We start from the raw sequence: 23176 nt of genomic DNA, 5'->3' as shown, positions 1-23176 counted from the left end.
GGGAGGCAAGGCTTTCTTGGTAGATAGAATACTCTCGAGCCGCCGCCTAGGATCCGATACATAGAGAGACATATGGAAAATATGTACAAGTTAAGTTTATTAGAGCCAGTATGTGAAACATTTGAATTCTTTTGGTAGATATTCTGAATGGATATTCTGACAGGCAAAAAAAGGGGAAACAGACCAATAAAAGTGAGAGTAAAAACAAAATATCAGACCCTGAAGCCTGACATTGATATACAAAGTAAAAAGACACATAAAAACTCCACGGCGGTCAGGTTGAGTCACTTAAGTTTACCATGCACTATGACTGAGGCAAGAAAAAACAGTCCACCATATCATTGGGTTTAGAGACTAACGGCGGTACCACATGCGTGTGATTCTGGTGTGTCTCATCTTCTTCTGCAGCTGGAAGATACCGTACATCAATGCCTCGGAAGTGGGTGGGCCTTAGTTTTTGTTAGTCAATTGCAACAGTACAAGCGCGAGGAAAAAGGAAATGCTTACATCCAGGCACGTAGATATCGACCGGCACAACCCGGTCACAGCCGCGAACGACCGAGTAACTGTAGTGGTAATAGCCACCACCGTTGGCACAACTGCCCATGCTGATAACCCACCGGGGGTCGGGCATTTGATCATAAACCTGGCGGAGAGCGGGGGCCATCTTGTTCGTCAATGTACCGGCAACAATCATAACATCGGACTGACGCGGAGAAGCACGGAAAATGATTCCAAGACGATCCTGATCGTAACGGGGGGTAGAAAGGTGCATCATCTCTACGGCGCAGCATGCAAGACCGAAGGTCATGGGCCACAGAGAGCTTTGACGACCCCAATTGGCAATCTGATCGAGGGTGGTCCTGGGTAATATATGGTCAGCGGAAGTCCAAGGCGCATATAAGATGAAATTTGTAGAGAGCAAACGAACAAGGCATATTGCATAGCACCCTCCTTCTTCTCCTGACTAGGCAAAGGCACCTCTCGGCGAACTTTGCCAGATGCGGTCAATTGCTGGGCGCTTGCTGATGGTTGACGCTCGAGCGCTGTCGCTGATTTGACTGACGAAGTCGAGAGGGCCGCCATGGGTTGGGCACGCGGGAGAGAGGCAACGAAACGGGGTCGCGCAGCTGTTTTCTGTTAGTGAATTGACATCGTCGGCGAGGTGAAGAAGATGCCTACCGCACAGAGCGCCAGAGATGGCGGGCCTCGCCATCGGAAGCATCTTGAGAAAAGTCTCTCGGGTGGGGAGGAACAAGTGGAATAAAAAATTCGTGATCCCGGAGGTTAAAGAGACGAGGTAATTGCAGCCTCGGCCGGTGACGACAGATAATATGAGGTGGCGGGCTCCGGTAACTGCAAGACAAGGAGAACCCCAAAAAGGTTCCGATCCAGAGTGGAAGAAGATGATGTACACCGACGGTTTGACAGAGATGATGTAAGCTATTATCTCACATATCATTGGCTCAGAGGCTGTATTTTTCAGTCACCGAACCTGGTATGGTAAAAGCGGTGAGATGCTCGTAAATCCAATTGCCTGTGTGGTCATTGGCTCTTAGCTCATTTTGCTGCCTTGATGCCTGGACACGTCTTCTCCATACGTTATGCCGCGGGGGGATTGGGGACAACCACTCCACTACTGTCTACACTTTGATTGCAAAGTAACCGTCCCTTGAAAGGGCTGCTCAATTACAGAGCATTGTGGACATGATATGGAGAGATAATACCTACCCAGATTAGAACTCTCACCCGATCACGGTGTCGAGACAAGGGAATCAGTCCCTAAACTCCAAGAGCCCGAGTGATTGCGCCCAGTCCAGAGACAGTCCCACTTCAAGAGCTATCTCAAAAATGACGGGTCCCAAAATTGCCTGCATTGGGGTGATTGGGAAGGCAGTATGTATTGCTATGCTTCTCGAATTGCTCAGACTAATTCGATTGCAGGATAACCCTCTTCACATTTCCCTGTTTCCCCCGTATTCAGATTCCACTATCGAATTCTCCTTCTTACTGAACTCCTGCCTCGATATTTTCGACATCCGGTGCAAACAAACGTCCATTGATCAGGATCTAGGCCTGTTACATGCAATTGACGAACGGCTCGCGGCCTATGGATGGTTGACGACCACGGGAGTAAAACTATTGATCATCGTGGATTTATTCGGCCAGGAAGAAGCCAGCGCTGGAAAGCAAGCAGGCGCTGCAATTAATGGCCTGAGAGATTCTGATGTAAAGCCGGTATGTTCTTCCTCTATGCTCGGCGAATGCCTTTTCCCCCCTGAAAGAGCCTCCTCTAATCGTTGAATACAGGCATTCCGCGCGTTACAGAGTGCGTATATTCAGCTTTTGCAGAATCCATTCTATTCCCCCGACGACCACGTACCGATTCCCGGGAATACAGCTTCTTCTTTGTCTGCTTGCCAGCCAATCTCTAACCTAAAGTTCGTTGCGGATGTTAAACGTATCGGGGATTCGTGGGCTCCAGGTACTTCTCTGTAAGGAGAATACTGATGACAGATCTCAAGGGTACAAATACGCTAGATCAACCAGTTTCCCCAGCTTATATTCACATTAAACTGCAGCAATCCCACCAAACTGTTTAGACAATAGCCATACATACATGAAGGTTATTTCTTTAGTTATTAAGCTACTTTGCCTTCCCAATTCATACAGTGTACAAGTGAATATAATAAAACAGACAGTAAAAGATGATCCTTTTGTTATCAGTCTTCAGTTTCGACTTCAGTCTGCTCCAGGGCAACCATAATCTCTGACATTTCACGAGGATTGCAAACAGCCCACACCCCACCACCTTTGGTGTCAACTCTCCCAACCTCTTTGCCAACCAAATTCCTGCCGACCTTTCCTGGTCCAATTCCAATCCACCGCCTCACGCCTCGTTCCTGATGAAGATAGCGAATGCTATCCCACCATCTGACTGTATCAGTGCACTGTCTAGAAAGAAGATCCTTGATGTCTCCCTTCGACTGGAAAGGCAAGGCAGAAACATTTGATATGCATGGAACTGATACCGGGAATGTGATGTTGATTTTATCCAGGGCATTTCTCATATAATCCGCAGCTAGCGCCATAGCAGGGCTATGAAACGGGCTGTCACTTTTCAATCTGACAGCCCGTGGGTCGTGACCTCCAAATTGACGTATTTGGACCAAAAGCATTTTGATTCGGTCAAGACTACCACTCAGCACGATTTGATTTTTCGAGTTGATGTTTGCGACCACCACTTGTTGAATTGACGGGACTCGATTATCTCTGTCAATTTCAATACCCGGTGCTTCGAGGCCAGTGAATTCCTGAACTGTTCGAAGCAAACCTTCCAGGTGCTCAGGTTCACAGAGAAGTGCAACCATGCCATATGTTTCCCCTGATTGCTCGGTCAACTGGCGCGTACACTGGGCCATAATTTCAGCCCGGCCACGGACTAATCGTAAAGCGTCCCCAAATTCAAGATAGCCTCCAGCAACCAATGCAGAGAACTCCCCAAGGCTATGTCCAAGTGTAACATCGACCCGAGATTTAGTATCGAATCCGAATTCCTGCTCCAGGATACGAAGTATCAAGACTGATATTGCCATGACTGCAGGCTGTGAAATTTCCGTTTTGTTGAGCTTGGAGTTGGGGCCATCGGATATAATGCTGGACAATTTGAACCCGAGGGTATTATCCATCTCGTCTAAAACCTTAGCCGCAGTATGGGGGAAGCTTTCAATCCAGGTGTTGGCCATGCCAACCCTTTGGACTCCATGCCCTATCTTGTGTATTAGAGGCCATTTGGGGTTGGGAGGTAAAAGGGGGCTGAGGGCGGTACACACCTGGGAAAAAGAGAGCTGTATGTAGGTCTCGTCTGAAGGGCAGGACATTAAGGTGTGACAGTCTCGAAGGTGTAGCCAAAACTTGCGATGCGACATGCACAATGAATCTTAGTCGGAGGCGACCTCTGGGATGCGACAAGCGTGAGAGCATTTTCTCTATAGTTGCAGCCCTAAGTAACCCTTGGGGCCTTGATCTTGACCGTATCAATACAGCATATGAGCATGGTTGCTATCTCGTAGTCGCAAGGGTGAGATACGCTATCCCATAGAGCGAGGGAGTGTTGTTCTTCAGTCCATGTTGGTGTTTATCAAAGGAGCAGTGCACTCCGTGTGGGGTTATATGCGAAATTCACGTGAGCTCCTATTTTCGGGGTAATCGGCTATGGAAACCTCGGAAGACGGAAGATTTTCCACAGATGACTATCAATTATTTACCTACCTATAGCAAAGCTGAAACAGCTCTTATCTGTTATGCCGATTCTATTTTTGTATCTAAGAGCAATCAATAATATATACATGCTTACGTTCTTTAGCCTCATACCTAAAATATCCATGGCCGTCCACGGGTATACATAGTACCTAATTGAGATTGGTGTACTCTGTATTAATGGTATTTGCTCAATACCGCTGATTACCCAAGTATGCAGGGCCCCACATTTGAATAAGCAGCGGAGGTAGGCTCAATTCATATAAAAGATTATTCTGGAGTCAACTAAAATTGTTGTTCGTTTACGAGATTTGATTTTATAATATATTTGGATTGTGAATACTATCCACAAGGTACACACATATAGAGTAACATTGAATGTACATATTGTAATAGAACATGTAACTTACACATGGATTGTACTGATCTGTACAATAGGATATTATCTCACCGCCTTCGGACAAACATCCTCGATTGTTATTGACCAACCGTATCGCTGTTATCACCCTCCAATTCAAGCGCATCTTCTTGGGAGAGCTTTCTTCTTCTTTGAACCTTCTCTTTTTCTACTCTCCGACTTTCATCAACCTTGAAGCGTGAATCGGACCCCCAAGGGTCAACAATCTTCGAAGCTTTCGCCGGCTAGCGTGTGTTCGCGACTACGGGTTGCGTACATATTGAAAATGTTCGTCCCTAAAGCTAGTGGTCGCAATACTCGTCGACGACAGCGAACAAGCTCAGATGACTCTGTCAAACCACCGAAGGCCAAGCGACAGCGCTCTGTCCTGCGGCGCGCAGACGAATCCCCTTCCGATACCAACCTGGGGCGTGAGCTCGCAAAATTAGCAACACCCACTGCGCCAGGCGGTGACATTACCCCTACGGATCAGATGAACACCGAGTTGCATCTATCAACCCGTGCTGTGAAGCAAGGCGATGGATCTGGAAACAACAATGAGGGGACAATCGTTCTAGTGGGTCACTTTCATATCTTTGCGCGTGCCGTCAAACCCTCAAGTCTAAAGTGCTAACTTGCTGTGTTCAAAGTCAAGCACCGATTTTTACACTGTTGATCAACTGCCATCTCTGCCAGATCAAATTCGTGGCTTACAATCAGGTATCTCGAATTCTATAGCATTTACTCGCCTTGGGTTGCGGTTTGTTGACACTCACCCTTTGAATGCAGAACCCCTCAGGTGCTTTTTCGGACCTGGTCATGAGTACGCACTAGCTTTGACTCGCTCACATGCCATTGTATGGCCATATTCTGCACCCGCTTCGTCCCCGTCTCCGTCGGAGACCTTCACGGTATCGATTCCGGAGACTTGCAGAGATCCCAAAGGCACCGTCCCACTCGGAGTTCTATTATCCACGGCTACAGGAGACCACCCCGGCCTCTTAGTGATAATCCCTTCTACGGGAAAGGTCATTTACTGGGAGACTGTATCCAGTGCCGCATCACTAGGTCTATCCCGACAAAAGCAGAATGGCATCCAAGGATCCACCCCTGGCATGCTTTCCGGTGAGTATGCCACAGAAATACTCAATGGGGAGCCGTCGGGAATCATCGTTACATTCTCTTCTGGACGGGTAGCACACATCACCCTGAGGGACCCCCAGGGAAAGCCTTCAGTGGTCGTGAATTTCCTCAGAAGCACTACAGGGACTGGCGGTGGAATTTTCGGGGGTATCAAGAACGTCTTCGCAGGCGGGTCCTGGAGAAAAGAGGTCACTGCCGTTCGGGCCGGTGGTTCCCACCAACGCGGCCAGCGAGATGTTATTATTGCAACTTCAACTGGATTGGTTGAAATATGGGACACGCATTGGAACCACGGGAACACCCTCAAAAAACGATATGATATCAAGGATGAAATTCTGGCGGCCCTCCCTGAACATCACACGAACTTGACAAATGATATAGAGCTCAAAGTCGTGGACTTTGCGTTCTCTGCCCTGCAGTCTTCCGATGATGCTGTTCAAATTTCAGATGCCTCCTGGCGCCTCTTTGTGGTTGTCAGGTCGCCTCAGTGGTTAGAAACCAGGGAGCTATTCGTGATTCAGGTTCACTTGTCAGGAAATGAGGCTCGTGTTATCTCAATGCATGCCGTGGATCTTCGACATATTCCCGTCTCCCTGCTCGAAACCTCGAAACCCAAGATATTTGTGCCAAAACCAGAAGAAACAGCTTTCATCCTTATTGGTCAGTCTCTTGTTATCTTGTCATTGACAAATATCGAAGAGAGTCCATCCTCACAACTGCTCCTTGATTCCAACAAGTTGCCTCTACCTTTCCAAGATATCATTCACTTGCGCTCTGGCGCAGACTACGAAATACTAGGGTCCATCTCAGAGGACCAATCGAATACTTCACCTCACGCAGCATGTGTGCTTATGCTTCGGAATTTCGGCGTTGTTCGCGTGACGGTGCTTCCTCGTCCTGGAACAGAACAAGATGTTGACGAGCCTCAAGTCACAGCGAAGCACAAGCTTGAGCAGGCCGTTTTCTTTGGGACTATGACAAAGAATCCGTTGAATTTATCCAGCGAAGGCGACTTGAATTTCCCTCCATCAGAAATGGAGCAAGCATCTTTGGAAATCTGCAGCGAGCTACTCCAGTCCGAAACTCGCTTCATTCCCACCACTGCTATTTCACTAGAGCAGAATCTCCGGTTGAGAGCAAAGGCGCTAGATGATCTTGCCTCATTGTTGTTACGCAACGGCAACCCTTTGAGTCGACCAGCAAGGTGGGAGTTGTTGTGGGCTGCAGAAAAAATTGCTGCACAAAGAGCTATGTGGAAGATTCAGGAGGCATACAAGAACAAAAATGGAGACGAGGAGCCTTTCCTCGGTCTTCTCATTGGATCCATGCACGATAAGTTCAAAACTCCAATCAACCCGCAACACGGAGAGACCGATCCAGTTCGTCAATGGTTCTTGAGAGATTCTTACCGCATGGAGCATATCATCCCATGGATCAAGAACGCAATCAAGCTCGGTCGGGGCAACACTTCCAATCCTGTGCGCGCATTGTCAGAGAAGATCCTGGCGGCCAGTGAGCTGTTTTTGGCGGTCACCGAAACTGCTTTCCGGTATCGCGATGAGCACGTTGTACTTTATGGTCTTCGTGAAGATTTCCTAGAGGATGGCGTGCTTTCCGATGGATACGAAGATCTTCCCGAGTTCTGGACATCAAGGGGCGTTGGTTATTCTGAAGCAGGGCGTTTACTCGATTTGGAATTGGATAGTTGCCGGTCATGGAAAACACCCGCATCGGCTGCCGATGCCCCTGACACGCATGTTTTAAATCAAGTTGCGAAAAACAGCTCTCGACACCTTCGCGTGCTCGGTCAAATGCATCTTGAACGAACTCGATGGCTTTCTGCGCAAGGAGATACCAAATTAACGGATGAGAGTGTCTCGATTGAGCGGACTCATGTTATAGACCGCAAATGGCAACTCTTCAAGTTGGCTGGTATCGACCACCTTGCCGATGCTGTCGAGTTAGCAGAAAGCTTCCGAGACATGGGAGCGTTGGTTGAGTTGATCATCGAGCTTCAAGACCAAAAGGCAAGTCAGCACCCGCGTACAGAACCTTCGAGTGATGTCATGAATCAACCCGAGGTCGATGCCGACCAATTGATCGCCAAGTATTTCGACAAGTTTGGCGACGACTGGGCTGATGCATACTTCTCCCGGCAAATCGCGATGGGTTATCCAGGAACACTGTTTACGATGCGACAATACCAACCTGCTATCACTCGATACCTTCGAAGCAACCCCGCATATGCTCGCCTAAGCTGGATTAACGATGTCACCGGTGAAGACGACTATGACACTGCCGCAGCCTCATTGGAGAATCTAGCACTTGGTGAAAAAGACTTGTGGAGCCACCGTGTGGAGATCTCGCTAGCCAAGCTAGGCAAACTAGCGACGCAGGAGCGAATGGATTCTTCCGTTGCGGCTTCTACTTTGCAAGAGGATGTGAAACGTCTTGATGATTACGTTGAAGTTGATGGGATCCAAGATATTCTCTATGCGCACATTGAGCCTATCCTGCAGGGTGCTATTGACCAAAAGGCAGAACTTGAACTAGCACTCGGTCAGTATGGAGATCATATCTTCGAAGATCGGCCATCGCTCCATGAAATTTTGAGCGATGCTCTCTCTACCTTGATCGACAGACAAGTCGTCGGTGCCGATGGTTTAATTGATATCTTGACGTTGATGGGCCCTGGTCAACTCGCAGATAATGGAGAGAGCGAGTTTGTACGGAGCGAATTCCATCTCGCGTTGCAGGTTCTTGATTATGGACGCTATGGCCAGCGAGACCCATCCTACCTCATGCCTTTGCAGAGGTTGATCTGGCGACGATGCTTGATCAAAGATGATTGGGTAGCTCGGGGGAAAGCTGCTGAGGGGCCCAATGGCAATGCACACAACACAGTCGCCGACACGGCGCTCTACCGATCATTAACTGCATGCTTGGGAGGTGAGTTTGTTCCCAACATAAACACTTGGACTATAGATCTAACCAAAATGGTATGTTTAGAACCTCGTAATACTGGTCTGCACTCTGTCTACGTGCCTCTCTCGCCTGCAGAGGCTCTGATGACCGATTCCGATTCCGATATTCTTGTTTCGCGATTCCGCCCAGAGCAAAAACCTCGTGTGGCGGCCGACCTTGAGACCGAAAATGATATTTTGCGCCAATGCATTGAAGTCGGAAAACTTGATTTCTGGTTCCAAAACCTCCGGGAAACTGCGGAGGTCCACATATCGCCCCCCGAATAGACCACCTATAACGGTGAAGTTGCTGGAGCAAACGATATGGGTTGGGGTTGAAATGGCGGCGTTTTCAATTTTGTTACTCGGTTATGCAGTGGCCCAATGGGTCATAATACGTTGTATGTATGAAATCTCAAGAGATATTTCAATGTTGTATTGTTCAGGCCTAAAGTAAACTCCAAAGCTACGTTGTATTTGATCACATACCCCCCTCATTCTTACAGAGAAACATGGATGATATGCTGATTCAGATTGTTCTTGTTTTTTTCATATTCTCATACAATAAATATAAAATATATTGGATCCCCAGGTCACTGATTCATTGTCCCTGGAGTTACCTTGTTCATGTTCTGACCTACTTGGCATTCAGAGGTTGGAGAGATCGAGTCGCCACAGCGATAGCCTAATACTTTCTTCCATCACGATCAGCCGCGCTACCATTGCTACTGGCACTTTCGACCTTGGTCACGGCATTACCATTTCCAACAGCCATGTCACCAATGTCCTCTTCCTCAAAGACAGGCTCTGGTTCAAAAGCCTCGAACTTGGTATTGAAGTCGGCTAGACCCTGGGTGCTACTGTTGGAATGACGCCTAGCATTGGCGAAGGAGTAGTCAGTGTCCTGCATTTCGTCACCCGATCGGCCCCTGTGGCAGTGCAAGCATTAGCCAGATGAACACATATGATTCTGGCATGCTTTGATTACCAATTGCCTTTGCCACCTCCGTCCTTCTTTGTCTTGCGAGGATCAGCGTCAGTTGGACCGGACTTTGCAAAGTAGCGTGGTATATTGTCACGGGTACCGGTCACGCCTTCGGCCTGGTGCTCACGGTCGTTGGATTTGTGTGAACGAGTCACTGTTGGTTGGTTTGTTGTGTTAGTAGGATGGCTATAGGGTTGAGATGGCAAGTATATATATATGGTTTGATGCCAATGAAGTATACCCGGGATGGGTGCTTACTGATGTCAATGTGGATGTTGGATTTGATGGAATATGAAGAATTGTTTCTCGAGGAGAGATGGGAAAGAGGAAAAAGGAAAACAACAGGAGAGATGGAATATCATGCAATCAAGAGGGGGGCGTAGGACTCGTGACCTCATACCCCCTTGAGAGTGCGGGGGTTGGACTAATAGGGAGCTCTAACCTTATTTCCTACAGCTTCATGAATATAAACATCTTAGTGATATAATAACACTATTTGATGAAAGAAGACTTATGCATCTTTTGTTCTTTGGGGATTATCAACAGTCGAGAGGGATTGCCTCGAGGAGTTATGGAACCAATGCCATATATTTTCTATATATGCACTTTGAGGGTTGTCAATTCGGAAAAAAGTATGAAATAACTAACAATTAAACATAATAAACGGTTGCTTAGCCTGAAAAAAGCTATTTATGTCTTCATTTCCCGCCTATATGATGGGTTTGTCCGCTGGAATTTACCGAATATATATTGTCCATGTATGAATTACGATGTATTGTGCGTAATATGGGTAGATCTTCACACGTAATGTAAGCTGGCTGATAATTTGAATCTCTTAGCATTGTGTTCATTCTTTTCATCTAGTACCAGATTATATCTAGATACATATGCATCCCCTCAGGGCCGTAAAAGTGCTTGTGTAAATAACTCACGATTCTCACTGAATGAAGCTTTTGCCTCTTCAGGCCAGTGACAAGCATTGATATACTGATAAAACTACGAGGAAACAAATTTTGAATAGAAGCGAGCTATCCGAAATCCTGACCTCCCTTCTTATGCCGGTTCCTGTACCTAGGCGATTTCCTCCCCATTTTTTGACAAGCCCAGAAGGGTATCCTACCAAACAAGAGCATCCTTGTTAGCATGGATATCCGCGCTCCCCAATTGTCTAACCCCGGGGGCTTAAACCACTTAACTCATCCCCCAAGGCCGAGGAAGAGCCTCAAAATTAGGAAAAAAAATGCCGGAGATTGAGGGATATTTTCAGAAATAGTGCATGATTGTACTCAACAAACCCATCACTGCTATATGCAAGTGGTTGCACTCAGCAACAATTATTAGGTAAAGAAGACTGACTAACTACAGCCCTCCAGGGCTGTAATTATTAATTTTTTCGGGGCTGTGTTTGACTCCCCAGGAATGACCTCAATATAAGACCCCCCGGGGCTAAGTTTCTTCGAGTCTAGCGGGGAATTTCACGGCTTAGAAGAGTGAGAGAGCGGAGCAACGTAGGACGCACTCGTCCTATCAAACGTATCTACATGCAGTCATTGTGGTCTAAGACCACCAATGAATATCTTTAATGCCACATCCACTTTAGTAATTTGTTCTTTTTGTTCTTTTAAGGCCTTAGACCTAAGACCTTAAACGATGCCCGATGATAGACGACAGTGCGTTCTATAGTATATCCATCTCTATCAGAACATTGGGACGTAAGCATATAGAACTACAAGGGTGATCCTTCGTTTGAAAGACTGAGATTGGACCAATGATGGGGCTAGAACTTGTGGGCTAGAATTGTTTCACAAAAGATGAATCGAATGTATTACGGGTCGAATGGAGCAGACTAAGCAGATAATAATGGCACATCTAGTTGGATTAAGCATGACGCTCCCGAATAAGCAGGGGTGGGCCTACACAATGCATCTTGCCTACACAATAGCAGGCTGAGGAGGATTGAACATGAAAGAACTACTACCCTTGAATTTTTGGGATCATGTCTAAGACTGGTAACGCGTAGCTAAAAGTTCCACGCCAGTTTGAATCTGTCATACACGTTTGAACTTTTTTCTTTTCTTATGACCAGAAGACAATGATTTGCCCCGGCTGACCAGTACGTGACACCACTTCATTGACATAACCTTTAAACATTCTCGAGAACGGTCTCCTTGAACTCACGCTCAACCTTCTGGCCCTTGTCATCAGTTGCGGACTCTCCGTGGAGAGCGAGGAGAGCACCGAGGTCGAACTTGGGCGACTTGAGGAGCTTAACCTTGCGAATGTGGACCTGCAGACAGATATGTTAGCAATCCGTATGTATGTGCAATTCTCCAATCCTGGGGGATGAAAACGAACATTCTGGAGGGGGTAGATGCCCTGGGTGGACTTCTCGATCTCACGTCCAATAACCTCGGGGATGAGCTTGTGGGTGAGCTGAGAAAGAGTGCAGGTGGAAGCCTCGCGCTGGATGATCTCGACCATCTTCTTGCGAATGGCGCGGATCTGGGAAGAAGCGGCGTAGGTGGTCTTCTTGATCTGGTTGGGGCGTCTCTTGGTGAAGGCAATGGCGAACAGGCGGAGGAGGTAGTCGTCAGTGGTCTTCACGGTGATGTTGGCCTCAATCAGAGTCTGCCACTTGCGGACAAGAGAACGGAGCTTGTCGGTGGTGAAGTCGAGACCGTGGAAGTTGGTCAGGCAGTTCTTGCCCTGGATCTCGTCGACGCGGAGCTTGACCTTGCGGAAGGCGTGGTCCTCATCGTTCTGGAGGTCGGCGAGGGAGACCTCGAAGATACGGCCCTTGAGGGAGTCGTTGGCGTTCTTCAGACCGCTGGTGCGGTTGACCAGAGTCTTACCGACACTGATAATTCCGTTAGCCAATCCAACTCAAAATTCGCCATGTTCGATTCGGGTGGTGTGCATACTCGCGGGTCTGGAAGGTGGAAGGAGCCTGGTCGAGAGGATTAGCATTGTGCAAAGGGGATGGTGAGAGGAATAGAACACACCTTCACAGAGTACTCATCCTTGCGAGTGAAGGGGTCGACTGTGCGCTTCTTGATACCCTTCTTACCCTTAGATAGGCGCTTGTTCCTGAACGATGAGGATTAGCCGTGCGTTCGCGAATTCAATGGAGGTCGTAGATGCGCAAGTAATTCGATAGATGGAAAGCAGGAAATTGATGAGGAATAGGGCGCTTACTTTCCAACAGCCATGATTGCGAGTGTATCTGTGTGTTGTTGGAAGACAGACAAAGGTATCGCACCGCGCGCTCAGAGGGTTTCGACACTCGACTGGGAGGGTTGAAAACCCACAGAAAACTCGGCTAAGCGAGTGCGCGGGCCCTAGCTGATTATGTCATCCATTAAAGTCATGTGATCGAACATTTAAAAAAGGTCCACCTGCGGGCACTGGAGCATCATTATGTCATCCAATTATGTCATCATCATACAGTCCAGCATCAGATCCGTACTTTTTGTATTAATTCCTAGTACTAGTAGTAGTAACTAATGGTTGGTCGTTACTATAATAGCCCTACGCTTATTGGTGTGAAGCTGTTCATTGTAATATATGTATATTTCCTACGGAGTACATATGTACTTCTATCAGATTTGGTTATTAACTTGCTATCAAAGTCAATAAATACTCTTTCCTCAACCCACATTACTGAACCTCCTCCGAAGTTTCAGATCAGCACGATATAGACCCTTTCCATACAACATTCTAGTGTACAAAGTAGTATTGTACAATGTAGATCGCTGTGGGAATCGCCACCAACTGACATCACTTATCGGAAACTGGAGGCTTATTGTTCCGATTCCCAATTAAGCAATTCGCCTTGGCATCCATACCGTGGGCCTCCTACTCTCCGAGCAAGTCAACACTCCTCATTGCTTCACCTTTCCTCTCATCCTTTCTTCCATTCCAAATCCTGTGTCGCAGGTAAAATTAAGCATGGTATGTGCTATCACTTTCTCCCTACCCGGTTGTCCCTACCATCCCGACCGTGAATAGATGTTAATTTCTACAGGGCAAGCGCAAGAAGTCAAGCTCGAAGCCACAAGGGCCCCGAAAGGTAAATGAATCACGAATCGCCAAGTCTTTGCACCCGGTACTGACCATGCAACAGAGGGAACCTCTTGCTACCACATTTTCCTGTCTTTTTTGCAACCATGAGAACTCTGTGGTCGTCAAGCTAGACAAGAAGCTTGGCCTAGGCGATCTTTCATGCAAAGTTTGTGGCCAGAAGTTCCAAACTGGTATAAATTGTGAGTTGATAATCACTCCAAGGCGTTGGCCCAACCGTTTTAACTTACACACAACTCTTCGAAGATCTTTCTGCCCCCGTGGATGTATATTCGGACTGGGTAGATGCATGTGATGCAGTCGCGAAGGACACTGCCAACCAATATGACGCACCGAACCCGAGCCAGTTAGGACAGAGAGGGATCAGCAAGCAGGGTATTCCAGAAGAGACTGGGCAGGGCGATGGCTATGATGATGACTACTGATCATGGGATGACGGCGAACGGCGCATTAAGGCAATCAACAATAATCAAGTTGTGAGATTCTTGTATGTACATGGCATTTGATATTATTGCTGCATATTCTTGTTGCATATGCTTATCATATATCCCAAACTCCAAGAAGTGTCTCACCCATCTAGACCTATACCTCCACTACCGGCCATCGAGTCAACTCTGAATAGGCGACTTGTATGGCGGGGTGGAGGTGCCTTATGGCATCTGGAACAGACCCAGCAATGGATGGATAATGGAATACTGAATTGCTCAGAATTTCCAGATGACCCTTAACCACTGATGTTCTTTTCAACGTGGTAGAAGACAGCGCTTTTACATAGAGTAATATCTGTCGCCAAAATCTCCCAGGCCAGGGATAATATACCTATCAATCAGTCAGCATGGCAATCACAACATCCAAAGGGTGCGATATTCTCACTTCTTCTCATCCAATCCTTGATCAATGAAAGAAGTCACGACCCGGAGCTTAGGGAATTTCTCCGCAAACTCAGCAACACCAGATGGACTGGCAATGAGGTTGAGGAATAGGATCCGGTGTTCAGGAACGCCTCTCTCAATCAGAGTCTCGACAGCCAAAGTTGCAGACCCACCTAAGAAAAAAAAAATCAGCTGGGAGGCCAGGGGCATTGTAAAACAAGCTCAACTCACCAGTTGCAAACATGGGGTCAAGGAGAAGGACCCATCGATCAGCAATGTCAGTAGGGAGCTTATCGTAAAACAGTTTGGGCATACAGGTCTCCTCGTCGCGCTGGATGAGAATTTTTCCAATGCGAACAGATCGGCAGCAGTCGCGCAATCCTTGTTCCATGGCTTCGCCTGCGCGCATAATAGACACACCGCAGATCTTTCCCTCGAATTTGACACCAAGGTAGGACCGTCCAACGGGGGTAGTGATGGACTGCTCAACAACGGGGAGGTGGTTCAAGCCTTCCTCCACCAGCAACCGAATGATGCGGTTAGAATAGAAGATGAAATCGGCACGGCTCGTTCTCTTGTCTCTGATCATCCTATTTGTGGTACAAAACATGAGTTTAGGGTAACCTTAAATGCAGAGAATGGGTCCTCACGTCAAGAGAGCAATCAACTGGGGTGTTTGAGGTAGCACGTGGACATTCTCATAGGAGACTTCCTTTGAGACTGTCGCAGTGGGCTTCTCACCATCGGGACGATACAGAGGACCAACACCCTGCGCAGGAGAAGGGCCTGTCTCTGATTTGCTAGCCATAATTTTGCCAAGTCCAAAGATGTATGTGTGTGTGTGTTTGTGTGGGCCGTACTGGAGAGTTTAAAAAAAAGAAGTTGTTAATATGGAAACACCGAAAGTATCTAAGATATCAGTTTGAAGTACCTGTGAAGTAGAAGAGGCCTGAGAGGGGTAGAAAAGCACCGTGAGCTAATGTCTGAAAAAAAGCCAAGAGCGGGGAAGTATATGTAGGGTTTTGTTCTTATCTTTTTTTTCTATCTCGGGTGGAAGCTATACCGCAGTGGGTGATTCTGCCCCATCTCACCCCCTCCGCCTCTTATCACTTGTCTCTATCTCCGGGAGCTCGGATATCACTTTCATTACCTCAAAGAAACCTGCAGTAATTTACACGTCTCATTGCCAGTCACCAGTGTTTTCTTTGATGACTGCGCCGCGCCCTTTGAGCATGTGTAAGCTCCATTGAACTCCGCGAGGACATGTCTTCGTCTCAAGACACGACTCCGTTTGACTTAATCCATCAATCCAATTGCTCTTCAGCACACCTTAATTGCTCTTTGGGAACCAAATCTCCCGGTTGAATTAATCAAACAACGCACGTGCACCTGGTCTCGTGCCCTTTGTGAACCGAAGATGGATAACTCACACCCTCGGAATCGACGAATCGTGACCTATGGCTCTAATGCCAAAAGTCAACCTCTATTGAATACCGAAAAGCCTGTGCGCTCATCAGCCGCTAGAACGACTCCCAAAGAAATGCCTTTGCCAAAATCACGTCTCTCACGGCCATTCTACACCAAGTTACAGCGCGACAATAATGGGGATACAAAACCGTCTGGATCGGTGGAAACGACCAAGGCTCGAGGCCTTGCACAACCAAAACCCACCACAGAACCTAATGTGTATGACTTTCCCTCTTCAGATGACGAACAGATGTCCATGGTCCGGAGAAAGCGAAGGCGATACAGCCCCGATGAAAGCAAGGCAGTTCCTGCGACTAGGCGATCCGTGAAGCCAAGCAAGGCAGAGAATGGGGATCATAAAGTGTCACCACAAATGGAGAAGAGGGTATCCGATGGCCGGAGTCGATTGGTCAAAAAGCCAGAAGCCGACCAGGAGACAAGCTCCGCGAGATCAACAAGGGCGGGGAGGTCTGTGCGGAGCCAGAATAAGGTATCTGCTCTCGAGCATGAAATGAGAGTATCAATCGATGAGAGCCCGGAGGATGCAGAGTTCGCGCAAAACAGCTCGCCGGACATCAACCAAGGCTACACCACTAAAGCGAACATCACCCCTGGTCGAAGGAGACTGATTGACTCGCTCGGAAGCACGGAACACCCGGTTGAAATATCGCCAGAGAGTCCCGTTCATAGCCAGCCATCCCCGGCTCCAACCCCTCCCGACCGAGCTTCGCCAAGTGCGGCTGTGAATGAGTGTCCTGCCGAAAGCCACACCCAAGGCTCTCCTGCGTCGGTTCCCTCTAATTTACGAGGTTCCCGGGTCACGTATGCACGCCAACGTTCTTTTTTGGATGATATGATTATGTCAGAGGATACTTCAGCGCACAATGCTTCCGCTGGTCCGAAGCACCGCTCTCAATCTGTCCAACGTCAGTTGAATTATGAGGCTACATCCAGTGCCCGTTTAATTGTGCCAAATGAGGATACCAACGAAGATGGATCTGTTCGCAGTATTCATGAACTCAGACAAGCCGGAGGAAACGCTCGGTACCGAGGTGCCGTCGAATCTATCTTCGAGGACATCGAAGATCCTCAAAACTCGTTGACGGGTCGATGTAATGCCTTTCTCCAACTGTGTGGCAAACTTCTGGATCCTGAACTTAAACGGCGGTTTGTGGAATGCAATTTTGACAAAAGGCTTGTGGATTGTCTGTCCATGGACCTTCAGGTGGTCCCCACTATTCTGGCTTTCTGTGCCTACGCACTGGGATCATCGGATGGACACATGTCTTATGTTCTTGCGACTGCTGCATGGCCTAAGCTTCTAGATGCATCGCCCGCCTTATTGGTCATGCAAGATGATATATCAGTGGCTGCAAGAGCTCAAGCCAGTGGCATTTCTCGGCCCTTGCAAAAGACACTTCAGAACACTATTCCACAGATAGCTGCTATGCTATTTCCCAATATTGCATTGTCGAAACTATCCCCATGCACTCTCGCGCTGTATTGCCTGAGGTCGACTATTTCCACAATGCGAACCAAAGGCGAGAACCCTAGCCTTTCTACGCCTCTTCTAAAACCGTTGGTCCAAGCGCTCGTGTCTGAAAGCCGACGTTGTGTTTCATTGGAAAAAATACACCCAGAGAGCTCTCAAATACTGTGCATGGGCTTTTCAATCTTGGAGGCTTCCACTGCATTGGCTGAGTCGCTCACAAAAGAGCATTGGGATATCCTAGACCCACTCTCTGAACTTCATAGGCTGCTCTGTTTGGAGCCGGGCACTGTCAGCCAAATACAACCCCTCTACATTCGGCTTATCTTAAACATTACCAACAGCAGCCCTTCCCTCTGTGATAGATTTGCAACCCTGGAGATGGTTGGGGGGCTGGTCCACATTGTCTCTGCAAACTTTGGTGATTTGACCGAAGACGCGCTTGGACAAGCGAATAATCCCCTGGACAGCGTGATATTGGCGCTCGGCGCACTTATCAATCTGACAGAACAGAGTGAAGCATCAAGATCAATTTTTCTTCACTCTGCTGGTTCTTCAGCGACCTTCCTTGATCAACTATTGCATTTATTCATGACTCATGTCGATTCCATCTCCAAGGTAAGTTTTTGATATTTTTGGGTTCCTTTTTTTTATCGACGCATTAGACTTACTAGATCTGCTTAGGCTCACTCGGTCTTAGAAGTACACCACAATGTTGCTGTGGGATACCTAGCGGTACTTTTACTAACACTCAGTTTGGATCCTGAGACTCGGTCCAAAATCAAGAGCTCACTCGCCCCCAACGGATTGACGGTGGTGATATCTACCGTTGATGAATTCCTGCAATACCATCAGAAGATTGAACAAGAAATCTCCACTTTTCCAACCCAGGGACAACCGGCGAGTGGGTTCCTGTCAAGATTACAAGAACTTATCACTCGGATTCGACTGGCAGAGCAATGATGAGTGTTGCATGCTATACAAGTGTCGCTTAGAGGCAGATAAGTCCGTGCTTGGTCTTCTCTATCCGCATTTCTTTTTTTAGATTCGATGACATGAATTTCTTGGTCTATTGGCAGCTTTTGATACCCCTCTTCCTTGTCGCTTTTAATTGAACCATTTACGCTAGAATGGTCCACATTCATATCCACCTGGGCAGATGTCTACCACTGATTAAGATAGTCATAAAAATAATGACCTCAAGTCAAACCAGACTTCAATTCAAAAAAGTGAGATTTAGTAATTTCAGCAATACAGTCCATTTTATAAAGAATTACAAATCGCTGATCATAGAACGTAACTAGTTAGTCACCGACACATAGGTTACGTACTTTTATAGAGCCCTCAGCCCTCCAGGGCTGGAGTTGGAGAACCCACCCGTTTGCATTGTTTGCAGGTTACAAGGAGTTGGAGCTCCGCATGCTTCGAGGGATTTGCCACCCCCCGACGACCTCGTTTCTGAACAGGTCCCATTTTGTTTTTGAATATCTGGTCGATCCAATTTTATCAATCAAAAGACACCGCCTTCCTGACCGTATCAACATCATCATCTCTCATTCAAATTGGTGGTTTAGCTGAGTCTTACCACACCGCGCAAGATGCCTTCCGCGCCTAAGCAAAGAAAGATCGCAATCGTTGGCAGTCGTTCCGTGGGTAAGAGAGCCCCTTATTCAGAACCCGAATCGTTATAATTACGAATAACTAATACTTGCTCATTTAATAGGTAAATCATCTCTCACGGTCCGCTTTGTGGAGCACCACTTCGTGGAAAGCTATTACCCTACAATTGAGAACACATTCAGCCGGATTATCAAGCACAACGGGCAGGACTATGCAACTGAGATCGTCGACACTGCAGGACAGGTAGGTAATCCTCATGCAAGATTGCTGCTTGGTTACTGAGACAATTCTACAGGACGAATATAGCATCTTGAACTCCAAGCATTTCATTGGAATTCATGGATATATTATTGTCTATTCAGTGACATCGCGCCAGTCATTTGACATGGTGCGGGTGATTCGCGACAAGATTCTGAACCATCTCGTTAGTCACCGCCTTTCCTATGACTAGTACCCACGAACCAGCATCTAATCTTTCCTCTAGGGAGCGGATGATGTACCTCTTGTTATAGTAGGAAACAAGAGTGATCTCAAGCCCGATCACCGCCAAGTTACCCTCGATGATGGACGGCAATTAGCGGAGGAGCTCAACTGCGCTTTCACCGAGGCTAGCGCTTTCCTTGATTTCAATGTTTCGAAAGCCTTTGATCTCATGATAGGAGAGGTTGAGAAGTCACAAAATCCCTCACAACCAACTGGGAACAACAAGTGCACTTTGATGTAATACGGAAGCTTTCTACTGGAACGCGTGTGTTTCTCTCCCGGAGATGGTAAGAGAAGCCATCTCTGGATACCTAAATCTCTGAGTCAAGAAGCACGAAACATCTCTTTAATTGGAGCTGACAATACTATACCTTGCTCTTTTGATGTCCACTCAATTCAGATCTATGGATGTCTTGTTTGCTGACTCGATTATTGACTCAGAGATCGTCAACGCCAAACTTGATAACACCAACTTGATGGCTTCTTCTCGAGGCCCTCTTCTCTTGGGCCCTATTTCCTTCGTCTATTGTGTCTTTCTGGTGGAACATTGGGTTATTGCATGAATAATGAGTTTTAGGGTCGAACTAGGGAACATGGATCAGTACCATGCATAGAGTAATGAATCTCAATCGAAACAGGCTTGGAACAGGCTTCTATAAGTTTGCGAAGTATTAAATGAAAGTGATCTATAGGAACATCCGTGGCCATAACTAGCCTATTTGGAAGTAAGCCCTGGAGCGCCTTATCGATTAAGTAATGCGACCCCTCGAGGTCTAGGTGCGTGCATCCACGCACTTTGATTTTCCTCGTTTTTACCCCTCCACAATTTGAGTCACCCCTCTACCACTTGGATTCCCCTGAACCTTTAAAATCCAATCGTCAATATGCTGGACCTTGCCGACTTTGTTACCGAGCGCGGTGGTGATCTCAAGAAGATCAAGGAGAGCCAGCAGAAGCGATTTGCTCCGGAGGAAACCGTTGATGAAGTTGTCGCGCTGTACGAAGAGGCCCGACGCGGTATGGATCCTTTTCTTCTAGGGCTGGTGAGACCTTACTGACGGATATAGCGCGTTATGAGGTCACACAGTTTGGCTCTCAGATCAATGCAGTTCAGAAGGCAATTGGAATGAAGAAGAAGGTAGGCATTTCCTGGCCAATCTAGGGTATGGAGGGATGCTTACCGTTCTCAGAACAAGGAAGATGCAACCGAGTTGCTCGCACAAAAGGCAGATCTTGAGTCAAAGAAGAAGGAGCTTGAGGAGGCAGCTATCGCCAAGGAGCTTCAACGCGACCGAAAGATTCGCACGATTGGAAACTACGTCCACGAATCCGTACCCGTGAGCAACGATGAGGTATGGGTCTTTCAACTCACCGGGGGATTGAATGCGCCATGAGACTAACAAGTAAATTTCTGGCTACAGGCAGACAACAAGCTGATCAGATCATGGACCCCCGAGAACGCCGAAATGCAGAAGCCAGGTTGCCTCTCCCACCACGAAGTGTTGACTCGTCTTGATGGATATGACCCAGAGCGTGGTGTCAAGATTGTTGGACACCGTGGATACTGCTTGACTGGCTACGGTCTTTTCCTCAACTTGGCTCTGGTCAACTATGGTCTAGAGTTCCTGTTCAACAAGGGCTACACGCCCAACCAGCCTCCTCAATTCATGCTCAAGGATCTGATGGCAAAGACTGCGCAGCTCGAGCAATTCGACGAGGAATTGTATAAGGTTACTGAGAGCGAGGATAAGTCGACCGACAAGTACCTCATTGCTACCTCCGAACAACCATTGTCTGCTCTGCACGACAGCGAGTGGCTCCAGGACAAGGATCTGCCCATCAAGTAAGGCTCCCTTGTCGTCCGGGATTTACGTTTTTTTTTTTGCTAATACAAGAAACAGGTATGCCGGCTACAGCACATGCTACCGCAAGGAGGCTGGATCTCACGGAAAGGATGCCTGGGGTATCTTCCGTGTTCACCAATTCGAAAAGGTTAGCATAGACCCGAATGCCCTATATTTTCATATTCTAACCCCATGCAGATCGAGCAGTTTGTTCTTACAAAGCCCGAGGATTCATGGCAAGCCTTTGAGGACATGATCAACACTTCGGAAGAATTCTACAAGTCCCTAAAACTCCCTTACAACATTGTCGCCATTGTCTCCGGCGCCTTGAACAACGCAGCATCCAAGAAGTACGACTTGGAGGCCTGGTTCCCATTCCAGCAGGAGTACAAGGAGCTCGTCTCTTGCTCCAACTGTACCGATTACCAGTCCCGAGCTCTGGAGATCCGGTACGGCGTGAAGAAGGCCACCGATATCAAGAAGACTTATGTCCATGCGCTGAACTCCACTCTGTGCGCAACGGAGCGTACTCTCTGCTGTGTGCTTGAGAACTACCAGAGAGAAGATGTAAGTGTCACAATTCACTGGTGATTCTGACAGTAGCTAACTATTATTTAGGGTATCGAGGTCCCAGAGGTCCTGCGGAAATACATTCCCGGTGCTCCTGAGTTCCTTCCTTACACCAAGGAGCTCCCCAAGGATAGCACATCCACCAAGGCCAAGGGGAAGGCTACCAAGGGCGCCGATGATGCCACCAAAAAGATGCAAGGTCTTCAGGTTTAAGGAGATATCCAACGATATACTTTTGAGATACAAATTACAAATTACGATTGTTTATTTCATGACTCATAGATGTACACAACAATAGTCGGCTGCTCATGCAGCCTTTGTCCTTCCAAGGTTGGCGACGTGTGATTTCATCGGATCTCATCTTCGTAGGAATCGTAATCGAGGTGATCCAGTAGACCTTATTCGAACTCATCGTACGTAGCTCAGCATTATGTGATCGAAAACGCTGGGTTGATACGAGTCTCATTTTCTAGTTTAGCCTCAAAGCCAGAAGACAGTTGACTGGCTATTTCCGAAACGGGGACTTTGATAACTTGATCTATTTGGCTTAAGATACATTAGGGGCTTCAAGAAAACATTCTAATGTCTTCTTTAGATGTTCTTTATAGATTTTATTATTACCGTTCCAGCTACTCCTCATAAGAATCCCTGGTTGATATGTACATAGATGGACATCAAAGACATCCATAATATAATATCATAAGCTATATCTTTTAGCAAAAATCTCATCTAAAACAACCATGCACTTCGACGTCTCTTATACAGTAGACATGTAATAACAATAGTAAAATCATGTCCAGTTGTGATAGTACGAGAGGCTTTGTCAATATAAACGAGGCTGAAAAGGAGATGCTGAACATAGTATTCAGCACAGAGTGACATACACTCCCGGAGAGTAAGTGAATGCTGTTCGTGCAGTATCCTATTTTGTAGGTACGGTCCTAATAGCCATCCAATCTCACATTTGGACTTATTGGTTCTAGTCAAGCTATTGAACTCAATG

General features: G+C 47.2%; 11 protein-coding genes across 11 annotated transcripts; 6 read left to right on the top strand and 5 right to left on the bottom strand.

Moving 5' to 3' along the window:
* Nucleotides 1-354: 354 nt before the first annotated feature.
* N7479_003216 (NuoB/complex I 20 kDa subunit family protein) lies at nt 355-1225 on the bottom strand (the record flags this gene model as incomplete). The annotated part of the gene is made up of 4 exons (XM_057250913.1): nt 355-449; nt 508-863; nt 932-1130; nt 1183-1225. The coding sequence occupies 4 exons, from the start codon at nt 1223-1225 to the stop codon at nt 355-357; spliced, it is 693 nt and encodes a 230-aa protein (XP_057110238.1).
* Nucleotides 1226-1851: 626 nt separating this feature from the next.
* Nucleotides 1852-2499, top strand: N7479_003215 (uncharacterized protein; the record flags this gene model as incomplete). The annotated part of the gene is made up of 3 exons (XM_057250912.1): nt 1852-1896; nt 1945-2238; nt 2311-2499. 3 exons carry the CDS (start codon nt 1852-1854, stop codon nt 2497-2499), a joined length of 528 nt encoding a protein of 175 aa, XP_057110237.1.
* Nucleotides 2500-2723: 224 nt separating this feature from the next.
* Nucleotides 2724-3746, bottom strand: N7479_003214 (ACP S-malonyltransferase; the record flags this gene model as incomplete). The annotated part of the gene is made up of 1 exon (XM_057250911.1): nt 2724-3746. The coding sequence occupies one exon, from the start codon at nt 3744-3746 to the stop codon at nt 2724-2726; it is 1023 nt and encodes a 340-aa protein (XP_057110236.1).
* A 1197-nt stretch (nt 3747-4943) lies between these two features.
* N7479_003213 (putative nuclear pore complex subunit Nup133) lies at nt 4944-9051 on the top strand (the record flags this gene model as incomplete). The annotated part of the gene is made up of 3 exons (XM_057250910.1): nt 4944-5234; nt 5308-8749; nt 8810-9051. 3 exons carry the CDS (start codon nt 4944-4946, stop codon nt 9049-9051), a joined length of 3975 nt encoding a protein of 1324 aa, XP_057110235.1.
* A 397-nt stretch (nt 9052-9448) lies between these two features.
* On the bottom strand, nt 9449-9900 carry N7479_003212 (uncharacterized protein; the record flags this gene model as incomplete). Its single annotated transcript, XM_057250909.1, has 2 exons — nt 9449-9692; nt 9752-9900. Coding segments are annotated over 2 exons (393 nt in total), but the record flags the coding sequence as incomplete, so codon positions are not given.
* Nucleotides 9901-11761: 1861 nt separating this feature from the next.
* On the bottom strand, nt 11762-13036 carry rps1 (40S ribosomal protein eS1). The gene is made up of 5 exons (XM_057250908.1): nt 12944-13036; nt 12751-12835; nt 12670-12695; nt 12104-12605; nt 11762-12035 (listed from the first exon to the last, which is right to left on the bottom strand). Exons 1-5 carry the CDS (start codon nt 12955-12957, stop codon nt 11892-11894), a joined length of 771 nt encoding a protein of 256 aa, XP_057110233.1. The 5' UTR covers nt 12958-13036; the 3' UTR covers nt 11762-11891.
* A 537-nt stretch (nt 13037-13573) lies between these two features.
* On the top strand, nt 13574-14253 carry N7479_003210 (transcription elongation factor 1 family protein; the record flags this gene model as incomplete). The annotated part of the gene is made up of 4 exons (XM_057250907.1): nt 13574-13699; nt 13773-13817; nt 13872-14010; nt 14075-14253. Coding segments are annotated over 4 exons (489 nt in total), but the record flags the coding sequence as incomplete, so codon positions are not given.
* A 342-nt stretch (nt 14254-14595) lies between these two features.
* N7479_003209 (uracil phosphoribosyltransferase) lies at nt 14596-15508 on the bottom strand (the record flags this gene model as incomplete). The annotated part of the gene is made up of 4 exons (XM_057250906.1): nt 14596-14647; nt 14702-14873; nt 14932-15290; nt 15351-15508. 4 exons carry the CDS (start codon nt 15506-15508, stop codon nt 14596-14598), a joined length of 741 nt encoding a protein of 246 aa, XP_057110231.1.
* Nucleotides 15509-16117: 609 nt separating this feature from the next.
* N7479_003208 (WAPL family protein) lies at nt 16118-18619 on the top strand (the record flags this gene model as incomplete). The annotated part of the gene is made up of 2 exons (XM_057250905.1): nt 16118-18274; nt 18341-18619. 2 exons carry the CDS (start codon nt 16118-16120, stop codon nt 18617-18619), a joined length of 2436 nt encoding a protein of 811 aa, XP_057110230.1.
* Nucleotides 18620-19254: 635 nt separating this feature from the next.
* rhbA (Rheb family small GTPase rhbA) lies at nt 19255-20000 on the top strand (the record flags this gene model as incomplete). The annotated part of the gene is made up of 4 exons (XM_057250904.1): nt 19255-19309; nt 19380-19519; nt 19572-19700; nt 19761-20000. 4 exons carry the CDS (start codon nt 19255-19257, stop codon nt 19998-20000), a joined length of 564 nt encoding a protein of 187 aa, XP_057110229.1.
* A 643-nt stretch (nt 20001-20643) lies between these two features.
* On the top strand, nt 20644-22399 carry N7479_003206 (serine--tRNA ligase SES1; the record flags this gene model as incomplete). The annotated part of the gene is made up of 7 exons (XM_057250903.1): nt 20644-20776; nt 20827-20897; nt 20950-21111; nt 21181-21602; nt 21661-21751; nt 21802-22170; nt 22222-22399. 7 exons carry the CDS (start codon nt 20644-20646, stop codon nt 22384-22386), a joined length of 1413 nt encoding a protein of 470 aa, XP_057110228.1. The 3' UTR covers nt 22387-22399.
* Nucleotides 22400-23176: the final 777 nt, after the last annotated feature.

This window comes from Penicillium vulpinum (assembly GCF_028829585.1).
Source record: "Penicillium vulpinum strain IBT 29486 chromosome Unknown utg000002l_segment0_segment0, whole genome shotgun sequence".
NCBI lineage: Eukaryota > Fungi > Ascomycota > Eurotiomycetes > Eurotiales > Aspergillaceae > Penicillium > Penicillium vulpinum.
This window is presented reverse-complemented; position numbering and strand designations above follow the sequence as displayed.

Bases quoted from the DNA above. Each gene is read 5' to 3' on its own strand.
- rps1 (XM_057250908.1), bottom strand. The intron at 12,606-12,669 runs GTATGCACACCA...CGGAATTATCAG, and splicing joins TCCACCTTCCAGACCCGCGA to TGTCGGTAAGACTCTGGTCA. The intron at 12,036-12,103 runs GTTCGTTTTCAT...ATCTGTCTGCAG, and splicing joins GCATCTACCCCCTCCAGAAT to GTCCACATTCGCAAGGTTAA.